General features: G+C 45.9%; 2 protein-coding genes and 1 long non-coding RNA gene across 3 annotated transcripts in view; 2 read left to right on the top strand and 1 right to left on the bottom strand.

Moving 5' to 3' along the window:
* The first annotated feature begins 336 nt into the window (after positions 1-336).
* Positions 337-5,450, top strand: ankrd13d (ankyrin repeat domain 13 family, member D). The gene is made up of 16 exons (XM_077733059.1): positions 337-1,132; positions 1,212-1,374; positions 1,447-1,571; positions 1,656-1,701; positions 2,251-2,394; positions 2,463-2,652; positions 2,788-2,854; positions 2,926-3,007; positions 3,109-3,170; positions 3,245-3,375; positions 3,461-3,618; positions 3,689-3,975; positions 4,071-4,150; positions 4,359-4,592; positions 5,003-5,062; positions 5,183-5,450. The coding sequence occupies exons 1-16, from the start codon at positions 1,049-1,051 to the stop codon at positions 5,214-5,216; spliced, it is 1,947 nt and encodes a 648-aa protein (XP_077589185.1). The 5' UTR covers positions 337-1,048; the 3' UTR covers positions 5,217-5,450.
* Positions 5,451-6,056: 606 nt separating this feature from the next.
* Positions 6,057-14,475, top strand: LOC144207722 (E3 ubiquitin-protein ligase RNF38-like). The gene is made up of 12 exons (XM_077733363.1): positions 6,057-7,228; positions 10,001-10,053; positions 10,190-10,371; positions 10,612-11,068; positions 11,150-11,293; positions 11,374-11,565; positions 11,995-12,156; positions 12,232-12,335; positions 12,423-12,504; positions 12,564-12,685; positions 13,131-13,230; positions 13,769-14,475. The coding sequence occupies exons 1-12, from the start codon at positions 6,937-6,939 to the stop codon at positions 13,829-13,831; spliced, it is 1,953 nt and encodes a 650-aa protein (XP_077589489.1). The 5' UTR covers positions 6,057-6,936; the 3' UTR covers positions 13,832-14,475.
* The window catches only part of LOC144207723 (uncharacterized), a 20,616-nt gene continuing 17,899 nt past the window's right edge, over positions 13,711-16,427 (bottom strand). The window contains exons 2-4 of the long non-coding RNA XR_013328777.1: positions 14,698-14,752; positions 14,375-14,428; positions 13,711-13,888 (exon numbers count right to left, since the gene is read on the bottom strand). This is a non-coding gene — a long non-coding RNA (uncharacterized LOC144207723). The remainder of the gene's footprint in view (positions 13,889-14,374; positions 14,429-14,697; positions 14,753-16,427) is intronic.

Below are 16,427 nucleotides of genomic sequence, written 5' to 3'. Positions count from 1 at the left end.
TCAGTTTCATTCTAAAATCTAAATTGTTTGATTTCATTGAAAGGAAGTACCTGTTAAAAGGCATTCCTAATTTTATAGATCGGAAGCTTCTTAATATAATATTTATGGATATTTTTTTTCATCCAGGTAGATCACGAGTGTTCTTTTCCAGTAAAACAGGATCTTGCCTTGTTAGGTAATGTTTTAAAAAATGACGTACTGCAGGGAGCCATCCCACAATTTTTGCAGGTTAGTGGAGAGCCATATGCACCTATCAAGTCAGCCATGTATGGCTCGCAAGCCATAGGTTCCTGCTATCGAATATCAAGAACTGTCTGACCAGCAGTCATCTAATGGACAGCTCCACCCTCCACAACCAGGAAGAATAGAACCCCCCATACGGAGAAATGAAAGAAGCATATGTGAGCTAGCTCATTTCTATTCCGTAGACTTTATTTCACAAGTGATGTGCTCGGCTTACAAGTCGACCGGACTCGAGCAGCAGTGGTCGATACCACCACATTGAAACAGGGGTGGGGGATTCGTGTATGTCAAACTGGAAGAAAGGCCGTCTGGAAAAAAATAGTGCGGTGTATACACTCGGGATGGGTGGCAACCTTCCACGAGGACCGGCAATTCCACTCAAGTGACGAAAATGAACGCACTTGGATTGAAAGTGTTCGCCGTCTGAGGTCTTTTTTCCCCTTCATAAGTGGAATATGGAGCAGACAACACCATTTTTACTAGCCAGCTGGCCACGTTAGCCTAGCTCTTAGTTCCTCAACGCTACATTAAATAAATTAGTGGGCTGAGTTAGGTTGGCGAACTCAGCCCACTAATTTAAAAAGCTACGCACGACATTCATTTCCCCCCCTTTTTAAGAACATTCCTTGCCGTAGCAGCGTGGATAAATTTGTTTCGTGACAGGTTTAACGAAAGCGGCGTCCTTTGTCACTTCCGTATTCGGTGTTTGCAAATTGTATGGGCTAGCCGCTAGCACTTAGCGCTTGATGCTAGCTTTTTTTTGTTTGTTCTTAAATCCTGACACACCGTCAAGTGATAAACAATCATGGCTCAAGAAGAGTTTCCTCTACATTTCCTGGTGTGGAATAATCTGTATCAGGAACTTGACCAGGAGATGCAAAAGAACGAGGTGAGTCTGTTTGGCTGGCATGATCTTATCGTGATGTTTCGCACTGCGGTGGGCTGAAGCGGCTTGTTGCGTTTGTGAGGCTGGGTGTGCGTGCGGGGTTCCGCAGCGAGATATGGAGCGGCTGGATCCGAGGGGGCGCACCCCACTGGAGTTGGCGGTGTCCCTGGGCCACCTGGAGTCCACCCGAGTTCTGCTCAGATACACCGCAGACCCGACGCACTGCAACGCGCAAGGCTGGACCAGTGGGTTCACCAGTCGTGGCCTTAGGGGGGTGCGTAAATAAGGCGATCGCTCATGGGGGGCTTGCGTTTCAGTCTTGCAGGAGGCAGTGAGCACTGGGGACCCCGAGTTGGTTCAACTGGTCCTTCAGTACAGAGACTTCAAGCGGGCGACGGAGAGGCTGGCGGGGATTCCAGAACTGCTCCGCAAGCTGAGAAATGTAGACGAAACATAAATACAGATGTGCATTCGGGTTGAAAGTTGTGGAAATTCAAGTGTTGTTAAACCTGTTCTTTTTGTTTAGGCCAAGGATTTCTATGTGGAGATGAAGTGGGAGTTCACCAGTTGGGGTGAGTGTTTTTTTCCTGGATTTTCAGCACTCACGACATCCCTGAGGTCAATGTCTGATTCATTTAGATTTTACTGAGGAGCCTTTGTTTCCTTTCAAAATGAAGCACACGTTTGATATTCTTCTGAATTGATGTTGAATCAAAAATAGCTTGAAACAAGGGAGACTTGTGCTGAAGACGCCTACGATTTTAAGGAATTTGCCATACTAAAATTACTTTGACAAAAAGGGATGGCGTCTTTGTAAACAATGAACCAAATATTAGAGCCTTGCTTCTTTTTTCAATGTACTTCTTATGAAGCCTCTCCTGCTCAGTTTCATTAGGTTGGGTGGCGTACATGCATTATAAATAGGGGCGGTAATTTGATCAAAGGACTGTTAAAAAAAAAAAAGGTCTACATAACAGATGAAAACCAAGTAGTGTACAAGTCAGCACATTTAGGTCGGTCTTCCTTAATAACTGTAACAAACTTTTTCTTTAAAAATGAAATTACAATGAAGCTGAAGTCTTTGCACTGACCTCTTCCGTCTTCTTTGTTCAAATGTTCAGTGCCTTTGGTTTCCAAGGTGTGCCCCAGCGACGTGTACCGCGTTTGGAAATGTGGCTCGTGCCTCCGCGTGGACACCACGCTACTGGGTTTCGAACACATGACCTGGCTCAAAGGACGACGGAGCTACATCTTCAAGGGTGAAGGTCGGTGCCAAAAGACAGAGTCCGACCGTCACCTTCACCGATGCTAATACTTTCCAATTCCCCCATAGACGACGGTGCCGTGGTGATGGAGGTTGACCACGAGAAGCAGGTGGTGTACACTGAGCCGCTGGTCCTGTCCCCGCGAGATGCGCCCTCCCTGCTGGCGGCAATGCAGCCGTCGCAGGAGAACACGGCGCAGAGACTCACGTCGCCCATTGTTGCCACGCACCTCAATACGCGCAACATTGCATTTGAGCGGTATGGCAACTTAACCCACCTTTCTAGTTTAATTTTGCCTGCTATTCTTGGAATTTCTCAAGGCAACACTTGGCTTTAAAGCAGCACATTGTGTGGTTGATAAGCTTTAAGAATATTTTTCTCTTTGGATTTTAGCAACAAGTCTGGCATTTGGGGCTGGCGTTCTGAGAAAAGCGAGATGGTTAGTGGATATGAAGCAAAGGTGAGATTCTACGCTCGCCTTAAGTTGATTTGATTTGGATGTTTTTGAACTTAGGAAAAGTTTGTATCTAGGTTTACAGCGCGACCAATGTAGAGCTCGTGACTCGGTCCAGAACGGAGCATCTATCGGACCAGGATAAATCACGGAGCAAAGGTCAGCTCAAAGATCGGACCAAAGCAAAAATGAAAATTAAATACAAAACTAGAGAAGCCAAGTGAAAAGTCATTGTCACCTCTATCCCCCCCCTTATTTAGGCTCCAAAACCCCCCTGCAATCTTTCCTGGGAATTGCTGAACAGCACACCGCTCAAAATGGGGTAAACACATCCGAATTTTTGCCTCCCTCAATTCCATCTGTCGTCATCTTTACACCAAATGATCTCCCTGGCAGAGTAATGTGTCCCAGTGCGCCAGTCCACACAACCCCACCGCCATCACGGCCGAAGAATACTTTAATCCCGAGTTCAATCTTAACGGCCGAGACATCGGACGTCCTATTGAGCTCACGAGCAAAGTTCAGAGGTACGACTGAGGAATGCCAATAAGACGAATAATGGATCGCCACACAGTCCACTACAATTTTTCTCGCTTTTTTATTTATTTTCAGGTTCAAGGCCAATCTGTGGCTAAGTGAAACCCACCCCCTGTCGCTAGCCGAGCAGGTGACCCCCATCATAGACCTCATGGCCATCTCCAATGCTCACTTTGCTAAGCTACGTGACTTCATCACCTTACGCTTGCCTCCAGGTTTTCCTGTCAAAATAGGTGAATGCTAAATAGCCGTTTACGCTTGGCAAATCTTTTTCTTATTCTCTATTTTTGTTACCCTTTGTAGAAATTCCGCTGTTTCACGTGCTGAATGCCAGAGTCACCTTCAGTAACTTGTGCGGCTGCGACGAGCCGGTTAGCTCGGTGACGGTTCACAAACCAGAGAGCTCAGAAGAAGTGGGACAGTCCACTTCTCCCTTTCACTGTGAGGTGGACCCAAGCGTGTTTGAGCCCCCGGCAGACTACAACACCCTCGGCCCGGGCCGCAGCGAGCCGATGAGGGACGAAGACGACAACCTGCTGCAGTTTGCCATCCAGCAGAGCCTCCTGGACGCTGGCACGGAGAGCGATCAGGTTGCAGCCCTTACTATTTTGAAAAATAAGTCACTCCCGCAAAAATCCAGTACGTGTCATATTAATAAAGGGGGTGTCTTTGAATTTTTCTCCAGGTGACCATTTGGGAAGCTCTTACCAACAGTCGCCCGGGACCCCAGTCGCCCCTCTATGAGGAAGACACTCAGCTGGAGAGGTGGGCCATAATGACTCTGTGTAGAAATCCATTGTCTGAAACAGTCATAGTTCCTTTCTAATTTGATGAATGAACTTATGTGTAATTAGGGATCTGCAAATAGAAGTCCGCCATTCGCCCTCCTTTCAGCCCACACAGGGGAGTGCCTAATCCCGAGGCCCCGCGCTGATGTCTTTCTTTTCCCTCCTCTTTTTTGTCCTTTGGACAGGGCCATCCAGGAGTCTCTGTCTATCTCATTGGCTAGCAGAGAAGAGACTGACCAAGTACAAGAGCCCAGCCCCCCAGCGGCGGATTCCCCGTTGGAGCCGGGCACCAATCCACCCCCCTACGATGCGGCGGGCGAACCGGCGCTATCGAGACCCCTCGGCGGGGCTAGCAACTTTGACGAGCAGCTGCGTATCGCCATGGAGCTCTCGTGCCGTGAGCAGGAGGAGATAGACAGGTCAGATGCCCCCCTTTATAGACAGGGTAGGCTAATTGTATGCTAACTTGGTTCTAACTTGGTTGTTTGTCTCCTTGTAACCTCTGATTGGCTGGCCACAGATTCACTTGGTGCCTGAAGTTTGCTGGGATAGGCTCCAGCACCCCTTGTGATGATAAACTGTTCGGAAAATGAATGAATGAATGAATGAACGGTAGAAGGTATTTAAGTTTAGCATGAACGTTTTAGATACGACATGCTCATCAATTGGACAAATAGAGTAGCGAACATTTCAAAATATGTATTTGTGAATTTTAACATGTTCATTTATGCTAGTCTATGACTGCCATAATATCCGCTATGTGGGCAATTTGCTGTATCAGTAAAAAACGTTTTTCATGGGGCAATTTTCCTTTTTTTTTCCTTCATAGGAAGCAGAAAGAGGAAGAGGAGGAGCTGGAGAGAATCCTGCAGCTGTCACTCACCGAGAAGTAAAGTAACATGAATGACCGGGGGGGGATTTTGGGGGGAATGTGAACTCCTAATTTATTCTTGTTTTATTTTTAAACACAGACGCTAAGTTATTACAGATGTTTTATTTATTTCTTTAGGTCCCTGAAAAGCGCGAAAGGCGAGAATGAGTGACAATAATCGCAAACAGGTACAAAGGGAGCTTTAAAAAAAATCATTTGAATATTTTTCTGCGTTTCAGTGTCTTTAAAAACAATAATGAACGGTCTTAATTCTCTAAGTGTATTCCATGGTACAGACGGAGGAAAGCTTAATGAAACCATATACAGAAAATATTATTGAACCTTTGCAACATTTGTTGACTTGCTTGTGTTTGTGTGAAAAATAAATCATTCATGATCGGCCAGATTTATTTATTTTTTATTTATTTTTATTTCAACTTTCTTTGTAATTTTTGCAGTACTTCAAAATATATGTATATTTAAAGACAACTTTTTTTCTTGATTTAAAAATGTTTAGTCATTGTTTACTAATTAAAAGCAAAAAAAATATAACTCTCTACCAACGCTACTATATTTGTCAACTCAATATTCTTTTTAATTTAGTTTTAACATTTTATTAATTGATAAGCTGTATTTAAAGACCACTATAGTCGATAAATACGAATTGTCCATCTTCAGAAAAAAATGATGACTGTAAGAAATTGTAAGATGAGTTTCTTTACAGTATGAAATAACAACGTTAAAACCAATGCGTTTACACATCGTATTGTAGTATTTCTGGTTTGAAGATGCTGAATTATTAATGAGCTGAGCGACGGGATGTGGCTAGATAGGCATAAGCAGTCGAAATCACTGCAGAAATTACGCTTCAAGTCAAGCCTTCTACCATTTGAAGGCGTTCTTTTCTATTATAATTCTCATTTCCAAAATACCATTCCCCCTTATACCATATAAATGGGTTGATTATCCCAAAACTCGGCAACCCTTGATCGGCTATCGATTGGAAATGGCTTAACACAGTCTGAACCTCCCATTGATTGATCTCCACTTCACTCCCTGCTGACCGGAGAAAACATTTGCTATCGAACGCGAGCACGGGATTTAATTCACGCCAAAAAAACCTCTTTCTATTTTATCCGTATGATTCCCGTGGAAGAACACAGTCTAAAGCAGGCCGATCGGTAGCACCGTTTACCGGCACGACGTCAACCCAAATACGACGTTTTGTCTCTTCTTAACGTCGCCGCTGTAGGACTTGTTTTTCCTGCAGGGGCTGTCTTCCTGTTAGCGCATGCTATCTCGGAGCCGACATGATGCTAATTAATTAACATGCCAGTTTAGTTTTGCCGTCGCGAGGGGCTGCAACAGGACCACTCGGACCACTTTTCCACGGTCAGTGTTGTTTCAAAGCTAAAAGTAAGCTCGCAAAATAGCGTCCCGGTTCGCTCTTGTTGCCTCTCTCGCGGCTAACGCTCGCTAGCTTAGTTAGCCATGTTGCATCTTCGAGGGATTTAATTCGTCCAATACGGCTCATCGATACATGCGTCCGCATCTAGACGTGCTTCCAACGCCTTGGTAATCAACCCAATGTTATGAATTGGTGTGGCATCGACGTTTTTCAGTGCTTCCCACGCTGACTAAAAGACAATAGAGAACCCGAGACTTCCAGTCCCATCTTTTTGTACTCCTCGTAACCAGTTCTAGGCGATTTAAAAGTGTCCGATTCCACGTTAAAGTGGCAGTAAACGCACAAAGTAAAGTAATATTCAAGTAGCAACGTCTTTTGTGCTAACTAGCTATTAAACGCGAGCCTGCGAAGCCTCTGACGAGGGAGGTTCCCCCTTTTCTTTCGACTACTTTTTTTCCCCCCATCCCCGTCGCACAATCCTGCCATGGACCCCCCAAGGACACGCTCTCGATCTCGGTCTGGCTTCTATCATTTCGCCGTGAACAACCCCGCGGGAGGCAGCGGCGGTGGTGGGGCCGGCAACAACGCTCTCGGTAACGGGAGTCTGATGAACGCCGGCGGAGCAGGAGGGATGAGCTTCCCGCAGCAGAACAATGCCGCCTGGGCAGCGCACCACGGTGGTCGCGGTGGCTACCCGGAGAGTCAGCCGCAGCAGCCGACGACCTACCTGGCCGCGGGGGCGCAGCGCCACGGAGCCCACCGACATCCTGGAACCGGTAAGTGGCCTGAGCCGTCTAAAGCATTGGTGCCCAATACGTAGATCGCGGTTTACTGGTAGATCGCCATGAAATTATTGGTAGTCTAGTCCAGTCTAGTGTGAGGTATATCAACATAAATAATTGCTGAGATTTGTAGTTGGCCTAGAAAAAATGTAGACCGTGGAAGGTTAACTCTTTGAAAAGTAGATCTTGTAGGACAAAAGTTTTAACACAATTGGTATGTAACAATGAGTGTATCCTTGCTCAGATGGAAATGAGTTGTCCAGACTTGCAATTTTGGACTAGGCAATCAGATTTAGCTTCACACTTCTTAAGGGCAATGTTTTCAAATCTATTTTGCGCCAAAAGCAACAGAGAAGCTGAAGGGAAATGATATTTAAAACCCAGTATTGCTCCTACTGAGACAAAAATGCCCCAAAAACTTCGACAAGAAGTTTCCGCGGCTGGCCAAGTCCAGCTTTCCGCAACAATGTTGGAAACATGGCGCCAGCTTGCTGTCGCTGCCAACTTCCAACTCAAAAGCTCCCAAAAACTCCCAACGAGACCTATTTGGGCTTCCATTTTGGAGTTTTTCCCCGTGAGCAATCCCTTTGACATCTGTAGGAAACTTCAGTCATGCTCCTACTTGCTACTTGTTAGCCGGAGCGGTCTCTGACTGTTATGTGATCCCGCCGTGGTCGAAAAAATGAAAACAATGTTTAGCCTCGGGCAAGTCATTCCACGCCTGAAGATAGTCGAGAGACGCACTTGGCTTACGCCATCGACGCTACTCTGGCTCATTGGCAGATTTTTGTATCGATCTAGGAGATACTTTTGTATCTATCGACTTCTCCGATGGATATACTGTCAAATCGGTTCATTGTGCTGAGCTGATTAGAGGACGCAATGCCGCATTAAATAAAAGCAGTGCCATTATGTTGTCCTGTGGCCACGCTGACCCAAAGAAAGTCTTCCTCACGCTCCCTCCAATGTGGAATTTTCGATCGTGTGCCAATGTTCCACAGTCGGAGGCGTGACATGTCATTTAATAGTGTCGGTCCAGTGTGAAATGCTCTTAACTGTTGTGGCTGCTGCCTCTATTTCACCTAGGTTGGTCACAGCAGGCTTTGTTTACGCTTTGCTCTTCATGTTGCAACTTTGAGTCAAACTAACACCAATGTATAGATTGCAGGAATCCCCTTTAAACACGGATAAGAATCACATCTCTCCTGTAACAAATATTACAATATATCAGGAGTGTTAACTTTAAACAGTATTCAGCAAACTTAATGAAGATAAGCCATATAAAAATGAAATAATGAATATAGATCTATTTTCCTTAGTATAAAATTGCATACCAACATAGTATTTTGGTCCTAAAATACTAGATATCAAAATTTTTGTGTTTAAAAATGTCTAAAGATTTAGATGGGTTGATCACTGCAAATTTATCATTAGCATAGAAAAAAATACGATTAACTCTTAATAAATTTCGGGCCCATATCATAAACACAATATATAATGTGAGTTGTTGTTTTAGGTGGAGGTCCAACCCCAAAGTCTATTGGTTCATAATCAAATAAATAGTCACTAACACCAAAATTCTGAGAAAAGGATGTTTTCTCTCTGGCAGAAGCCAATCCATCACATTTTGCCCAAATCCCCCCTTTTGGCCCACTCGGGGCGAAAAAAATCGAGTTTTCGGCAGCACGCACGGCGGACAAAGACCCCCTTTGGGTTGGAAAAGTCGATGGCGAAAGATAGAAGCCAGCGTGTCAGCTGCTCCGTCCGTCAGGCCTCTTTTCCCTCTGTTCTTCACAGCCACTAGCGGGGTGTCTTTGAGCCGTCGCTATCGGCAGACTTCACGTGGCCCCCGAATGGCTCGGCCCAGGAACAACAAAGGGATGGGCTTTGCTTTCAGATGTAGAATGGAGACCCCCACCCCCCTTTTTTTCAAATGATGAAATAGATCTGGGGTCTTGCTCAGGCCAAAGTCTTGTCATCCCAAGGACGTCTTTTCATGTTTTCATGCTGCATAAAAATGTGCGTCCTGATTGATAAACGGCAGCGTTCTTCTCCAGAACACATTGGTTGCATTACTCGGCTATTTGCTTGCTTCTTGCTGCACTACTTTCAGACAAAATTGGCCCTTGCTGGGTTTTGGGGGGTTCATAGAGAGCGTCCAAATGTAGATTTCATTTTGAGAACCTTGAATAAGAAACTCGTGAGAAGTATCTGAGAGGAATAAACATTACTAAGTGAAAAAAGGGTATCTTAGGCAATGGCTAGCTAAACTCGAATAGAGCAAAAGTAGGCTAGGAATATTTTTGTGATAATGGCGCTTCTCTGACATTAAAGGTGAACCTTAGTTGAATATTTTATGTTTTTATTTGAAGTTTTGTTTTTGTATGTCGGGTCAGCTCAAAATGTTTTATTTTGAAACTCCCAGCGCACTGCGTTTTTCTTCCACATGTGTTACTGCTTACAGGCGTATCCAATAGAAATCCCCACTATGGCTGAACTTGGGACCTTTGGGTCCATCAAAAATAATCTGTCTGTAAACCATGAATTTTTATTCAGGCCAACAGTTTACGTGCACAATAAATCGGTCTGTGTACTATGCAATTCTTCTTCATTTCGCTGTTTCCTATCCTTTGTGATCCCGCACAGGAAAATCAGATTGAGGCGACCAGTGTGTCGTATACTGGCTTTGCATGTCTGTGTCTTGTGATGTTTTTCCTCAGCACCATCTTATCTGATTAATTTACCCCCCTTCTCTTTTGCCTACAGGGGGAGTACTACACTTTCATCCCGATAATGTTTTCAATGAGGAGCGAGACAAAGTAAGTCACTTTCATCTCATCTGTTTACTCCCAGTTTGAAAATGTATGAGCTTTTCTATAAAAAAACTATAAAAAAAGAGTGAAACATTGATCATATCCCCCTTGTATGTTACTATTTTGCTTGACTTGTCTACAGATGGAAGACAGCCCAAGCCCCAAAAGGCAACGTCTTTCCCAGCAGTCCATTTTAGATCTGAGCGCCGCCCCTCCTCCGACCCCCACCTCTCCCATTCGACCCTGGGAGCTTCCCCCGAGTCGGCGACCGCACGCTCACTACGCGCCGGAGAGATGTCACACGCCGGCCCGCAATCGAAGAAGGTGAGGATGAATGCACTTTGCTTGAACCCGGCGCCCCTTTTCATTCCAATGTGTTTAAAGCCAAGATCTAAAAAAAAATCAATGTTAATGCTGCTCTCTAAATGAAGCACTTGTGTCGAATTGAAGAAATTCACCAGAAGTGATAGACAATTTTAAGAACAAAATCTTAAGAACAGATTTCCTGTATTATTTCCAGTTTGAATTGCGACGTGTCTGAATCGGCATCCTCTTCTTCCGCAGCCCCCCGACGCGACGCCCGCGTGGCCGCAGAGACCGGCTGATGCGCCATCACCACACACACAACCACCACCACCATCACCACCACCATTTTAATGGCAACAACGGCCATCACCACCCTAACACTCACCCCCACGCTCACTCTCACCCGCACCCTCATCACCACCACCACCACCACCAGCAGCAGCAACAGCATCATCACCCCCTGCACTCCCACCACGGGCTGTCGCCGGTCCACCAAGACGAGAATTTCCGTCACCCGGCCCAACCTCAGGGCTACTCACCCTACGGCCAGCAACCCCCCAGAGGGCCGGGACCCGGCTTGGAAGAGCGAGCCGTGTACCATCCCCCCAACCCTTCCCCCAGGCCCCTCCACCCGTCCTCCAACCTGTCTCCCCGACTGTTGCACCCCCACCCGTCGCAGCAACCCAGCGGCGGAGTGTTGGATCTCCAAGAGCAGGTGAGAGCGAAAGATGACTTGACGTGGTCCCGCTTTTCTTCTGCTTGGCATTTATTTAACCGAAACGCTTCCCCGGTCTAGGGTTCTGCTCCGGTGTCGTATCCCGTGTCTCCCCCTGGGGCTCCTCCGCCCGGCCTGCCGCCTCGCTCGGGCCCGCAACAGATTCCGGCCTGCTCGGTGGTCTTCGGCGGACAGCACTACCCCGTCTGCAACGTGGCTCCTCCCGTGAGCCAGCTTTTGGGGACGCCGGCCCGTCTTCTCGTTAGCGGATCGTGTTTGAAACGGGCTTTTTTTTTTTTTCTCAGGTCCTGCAGACGTGTTCGGTGCAACACCTCCCCATGCCCTACGCCTTCCCCTCTTTGCTTTCCAGTGACCCGACCTTCCTCCTTCCTCCACCGGCCCACCTTCCGCACCCTCCCACGCATCTTCCGCACCATCCTTCTCACCTGCCGCAACCGGGCCAGTTTGGAGCCTACACGGCGCAGCAGGCCCGTTCGGTAAGTAGCCCAGGACCGGCTGTTTCCAAACGCTCCATTTTGCCGCCCGGTTTTTATGTCCCAGTGTGACAGAGGCATATTGGCTAATATTGACGTTAGAGCACTTGAATATTGGAACACATGACAAAACCACGTGGTTCAATTCATTTTAAAAGGTTGCAGCATGTTTTTTGGGGAGGTGTAAACTGGTTGAAAATGAAAAGCACCTACTGGATAACTCGGAAAGACAACGATCAGTCCAAAATAAATCAGCCCACAGACAAAAAAAACAACGAAAACCACGTACTCAAAATATAGCTTTTATTTTGGGATATTTTGTTCTACTGATATCATGGAGCAGCAATGGATACCTCAGCCATTCATGAACACCAAACTTGTCTCTCTGTGTGCCGCGATGACATTGGAATGAATTTCCTCCCCCATTTTCAGCCTTTACAGAGAATAGAGAACGACGTGGAGCTGCTGGGAGAGCACCTGTCCTTGGGTGCGGGTCTCCACTACCCCCCTGCCACCCACCCGGCCCTCACGCCACACTCCACGCAGCTCCACTTCCTCTCCCACGAGCCCTTGCCTCAAGAGTTTTTTGGAGTGGTGAGTGCTAAGTCACACTTTATTTTTTAATGAAATTGTGCCAGTTGCCTGGTTGACGTGTCTTTTGTGTTCCAGTCCTACCCGAATTTCCTCCCCCGTCGCCTGGCAGGCCGAAGGTACCGCTCGCAACAGCCACTGCCACCTTCGCCTTATCACCCCGGCCTGCTACCTTACTTCCTGTGAGTCCGTTCAACCGCTTCCCATTTGGAGAAAATTTCAGGTTATTATTTCTGGGTGAGGGCTAATTTTTTGTTCATTTGTCGTAGGTCCATGCTGCCAGTCCAGCCCACCGGCCCGGCCATCAGCCTAGAACTGGACGTCGACGACGGAGAAGTGGAAAATTACGAGGTTAGTCAAGATGGCCTTATTTGAACTCCACCTGGATGCTAAATCCTTCTCGGCGGCAGGCCCTCCTCAACCTGGCCGAGCGCCTGGGCGAGGCCAAACTCCGAGGACTCACCAAGGGAGAAATCGAGCAGCTTCCTTCCTACCGCTTCAACCCGAATAACCACCAGTCGGAACAAACGCTGTAAGTATAGCCGCCCGCTTCAACTTTGGCAACGAACAAAATAGTGTGGGAAAGGTTCCTTCTGAATGCTTTTATTGCCATTTTTCAAGTATAATGAGATTTAAAGCTTTAGCCACATAGTGCTAAAAAGGAAATATGTAGTCAAAGTGAGGTCAGCAGGGTACTGTGGCCTTGTTCTGTCTCAAGTCCAGGTTGACTTCCATGGTTGTGGGGATGTTGCTGAGTCTGTGGAGACGCCAACAAACAAAAACATGGATAATTTATAAGTAGAAAGTCTTGATTGGGTCTTAGGTGCAGAACTCGACTTGAGCATGGTGACTGCTTTTGGGCAGAAATTTACCTCGAGTCTGTTTGCCAGGTTACAAGCGCCTTCCAAGTTGAAGTGAGCAGATGCGCTCTCTCCGCCTCAGTTTGTCACCCCCGTCCGTCTCTGTTTGTCTCGCAGGTGCGTGGTGTGCATGAGCGATTTTGAGTCTCGACAACTGCTGCGAGTTCTGCCGTGCAGCCACGAGTTCCACGGGAAGTGCGTCGACAAGTGGCTGAGAGTAAGTTCCTAGTTCCTTCCTTCCTTCCTTACTTAGCCTGCAAAATAGTGAATAAAATGAATCTCCTCAAATCTACAAGAGCCTTTCCGTGTAGTCCTTGGAAGAGTGTGGAAAGCCACATTCTAGTAATTTTCTTGACTTTTTTGGAGCCAAGTTCTAAATTGTTTTGTAGTTGGTACCTTATTTGTGAAGATGCCACACTTGACTGTCTTGGGCGTCCAACTCCAACACGCAATACACCTTTTCTTTGGAAGTCAACAGCATTTCTTAACCTGAAAAGATAGAAATGTCAAACATTAACATTTTTACAAACGTTGCAAAAATTTGAAGTCATTTCCAACGAAAATTTACAAAAATATTGGCCTCCAAAATGGGGCCAAACATGTTGGAACGCCCTGTATACTTTGTACATCACAGCACACAGAAATGTTCAACCTTCTAAAAGCATAACCCCCATTGATGTTTGTCCTTCATACCTTAAGGAAGTTCAGGTAGCAACGTTCGTGAAGTAACACTCCTTTTTTCTTTCCGCACGCAGGCCAACCGGACTTGCCCAATTTGTCGGGCCGACGCCTCCGAGGTCCAGAGAGACTCCGAGTGATGGCGTTACGCGCTTCCTCCGACACGGTGACCACTGCCCCTTCCTGATCAGGTTCATCTGTTTTCCACACACATAGACATGTACATGATTGTATACACACTTGCAAACAGACACGTCACTTCTTCCGTCATTTCTACGGGAATTGTCTCTCCTTTTTCCAACTGCACAACTTCCTACTTTGCATACTTGATTACAGTGTGCGTGTGTGTGTGTGTTGGTGATTAAACCCTGACAATGAACATGTATTTTGGCCAGCTTTATTATGCAAAGAATTTGGAAGTGGATGAGTATTTTTTCCTAGACATTTGAGCATGGGTGTGTGGGGGCAAGAAATGTGTGTCAGATTTAGTTAAGGATAACTCATGAATAGTTTAATACACTTGTACGTTCTTGCACTATACGGTATGAGTCTTTATGAACATTATAACAGTGTGTATGATGGAATTCCTTTTTTCCCCTCTAATTTGATCCAAGGATCCGCGGTGCCACTCTTAATCAATGTATTCAGTTGATGTTTTGTTATGAATGATTAATTTTGCTTACCATAATGACGACTGTTGGTTCTGCCTGGTGTTTACCTCATTCCGCTTCACGGCTCTATATGAAATTAAGCACATTAGATATTTTTATTTTTCCCCACCCTCGGTTTGTGAATTTGCGTTGGCACATGTTATATAAATATCTCTATAAATATATATACTGTATAAATGTATACCAAATAAAGAGCTTGATATGAACTTTGTAAAGGCAGATGTTCCATTTGTCGTGGGATTTTAAATTTTCATTACAAATTTAGGTTAAATGACTTTGGCTAAGTGAGTAATTGCTGGCATCTAGCGGCCACAGTCCCTCATTACAACACGTACCTGCTGATTAATCGTAGTATAGTCACACCCAAGAGACTGCAGTTGTTTTTCCCAACTGCAAAAAAAAAAAAAAACAGCAGATAAACAGAATCTGTTAAAACTTTAGTGCAGAAAATGAGGCTGATGGATATTGTGTGCCGTGCTCCTCCTTTGACTTGAAAATGAGTTCTAAGTGACTGTGATTGTGTCTGGCCTTCTTTGCTTTTAGGCTACCGAGATAATGTTCATGAGATGAGACAGGTGCGGGACCGCAAGGGAGTGTCTGTAATGGAACGAGATGCTATGCTAATCCAATTGGCTCCATTGCGACGGGCTTCATTTTGTGCCGTTTGCCCCGATGCGTCAGCCATGAAATCTCTGATGGAGCGGCCATGCGAAAAGAGACAAAACAACAAATACTACTGTCTAATATTGGAGAGTGGTGACCCAGTGGATAAGTCATCAGTTTCCTGCTTCTTTGCTCTTGGGTTCAAATCCAAGTGCTTGCAAATATTTTCCCAATATTATTCAGGTAAATGAAAGAGATGAGTGTCCGTGTACTACAGCCTACTCTCACAGGGTGGTGGCCCAGTGGATAAGTCATCAGTCTACCATCTCTGTGGTCCATGGTTCGAATCCAAGTGCCTGCAAAGGTTTTCCCAATATTATTCATTTAAAAGAATAAGTACAAATGTCTAAGTGTCTAACTGAGTAAGTCTTCAGTGGTGCATGAAGCATTTTGTCAAAAAAATGACTAAGTGTTTCACCCAGTTTCCTCGGATTAAACGTTTCAACATGTATGTGTATGTAGAGATAAATGTACAAGTACTACAGTTTTCTCTCACAGGTTGGTGGCCCAGTGGTTAAGTCATCTGACTTCCACATCTGTGGACCTGGGTTCAAATCCAAGTGCAGGCAAATATTTTGCCACTATTTTCAGGTAAATGAAAGAGATGAGTGTCCGTGTACTACTGCCTACTCTTACAGGCTGGTGGCCCAGTGGGTAAGTCATCAGTCTACCACCTCTGTGGTCCATGGTTCGAATCCAAGTGCAGGCAAATATTTTCCCAATACTATTATTCAGTTAAAAGAATAAGTTCTAATGCCTAAGTGTTTAAGTGTATAAGTCTTCAGTGGTGGATGAAGCATTTTGTCCAAAAAATGACTAAGTGTTTCACCCCATTTCCTTGGATAAAACGTTTCAACACCTATGTATAAGTGGGGCACGAGTTGGTGTAGTGGGTTGCACACTCGCCTTTGCACCGAGAGAACGTGAGTTCGCTTCCCGGTGTCGGCGGTTGACTGACCAAGCAAGCGGTCGAGGGTCGGCCGAAGGCCGACCCGAGAACGCCTTTCGCACAGACAGGTCCTTCAACTGTCTTCCGAACTGCCGAAGGCAGTTCGGAATTTAACCTTTTGCTGAAAAGTATGACTAAGTGTTTAATATAAATTTAAAAAGGTTTTTCTCTTTTTTCTTCTTCTTGTTCCATTTTCCAGACTACTTGGTTCGTTGATCAGCCAAATGGCGACAGCGGGAAGCGAACCCAGGTCTCCCCGACGGGAGTCCAGTGAACTAACCTCTGCGCCAACCAAGTGGCTACACTTTCCTGCGTCACCGTTTCAGTGTCTTGAGTACAAGTCCACAGAAACAATTAAGGAAAATAATGTGTCCCAACCGGGACTTGAACCCAGGTCTCCCAGGGGGGACTCCGGTCAACATACCTCTGCACCACCAAGTGACTACAGTTTAC

This window comes from Stigmatopora nigra, chromosome 14 (assembly GCF_051989575.1).
Source record: "Stigmatopora nigra isolate UIUO_SnigA chromosome 14, RoL_Snig_1.1, whole genome shotgun sequence".
NCBI lineage: Eukaryota > Metazoa > Chordata > Actinopteri > Syngnathiformes > Syngnathidae > Stigmatopora > Stigmatopora nigra.
Note: the sequence above shows the minus strand (reverse complement) of the source record. Positions and strands in the feature narration are given on the sequence as shown.

Bases quoted from the DNA above. Each gene is read 5' to 3' on its own strand.
- ankrd13d (XM_077733059.1), top strand. From the start codon at position 1,049: ATGGCTCAAGAAGAGTTTCCTCTACATTTCCTGGTGTGGAATAATCTG. The intron at 1,375-1,446 runs GTGGGTTCACCA...CTTGCGTTTCAG, and splicing joins CAACGCGCAAGGCTGGACCA to TCTTGCAGGAGGCAGTGAGC. The intron at 1,572-1,655 runs GTAGACGAAACA...CTTTTTGTTTAG, and splicing joins TGCTCCGCAAGCTGAGAAAT to GCCAAGGATTTCTATGTGGA.
- LOC144207722 (XM_077733363.1), top strand. From the start codon at position 6,937: ATGGACCCCCCAAGGACACGCTCTCGATCTCGGTCTGGCTTCTATCAT. The intron at 10,372-10,611 runs GTGAGGATGAAT...CTTCTTCCGCAG, and splicing joins CCGGCCCGCAATCGAAGAAG to CCCCCCGACGCGACGCCCGC. The intron at 13,231-13,768 runs GTAAGTTCCTAG...TTCCGCACGCAG, and splicing joins GCGTCGACAAGTGGCTGAGA to GCCAACCGGACTTGCCCAAT.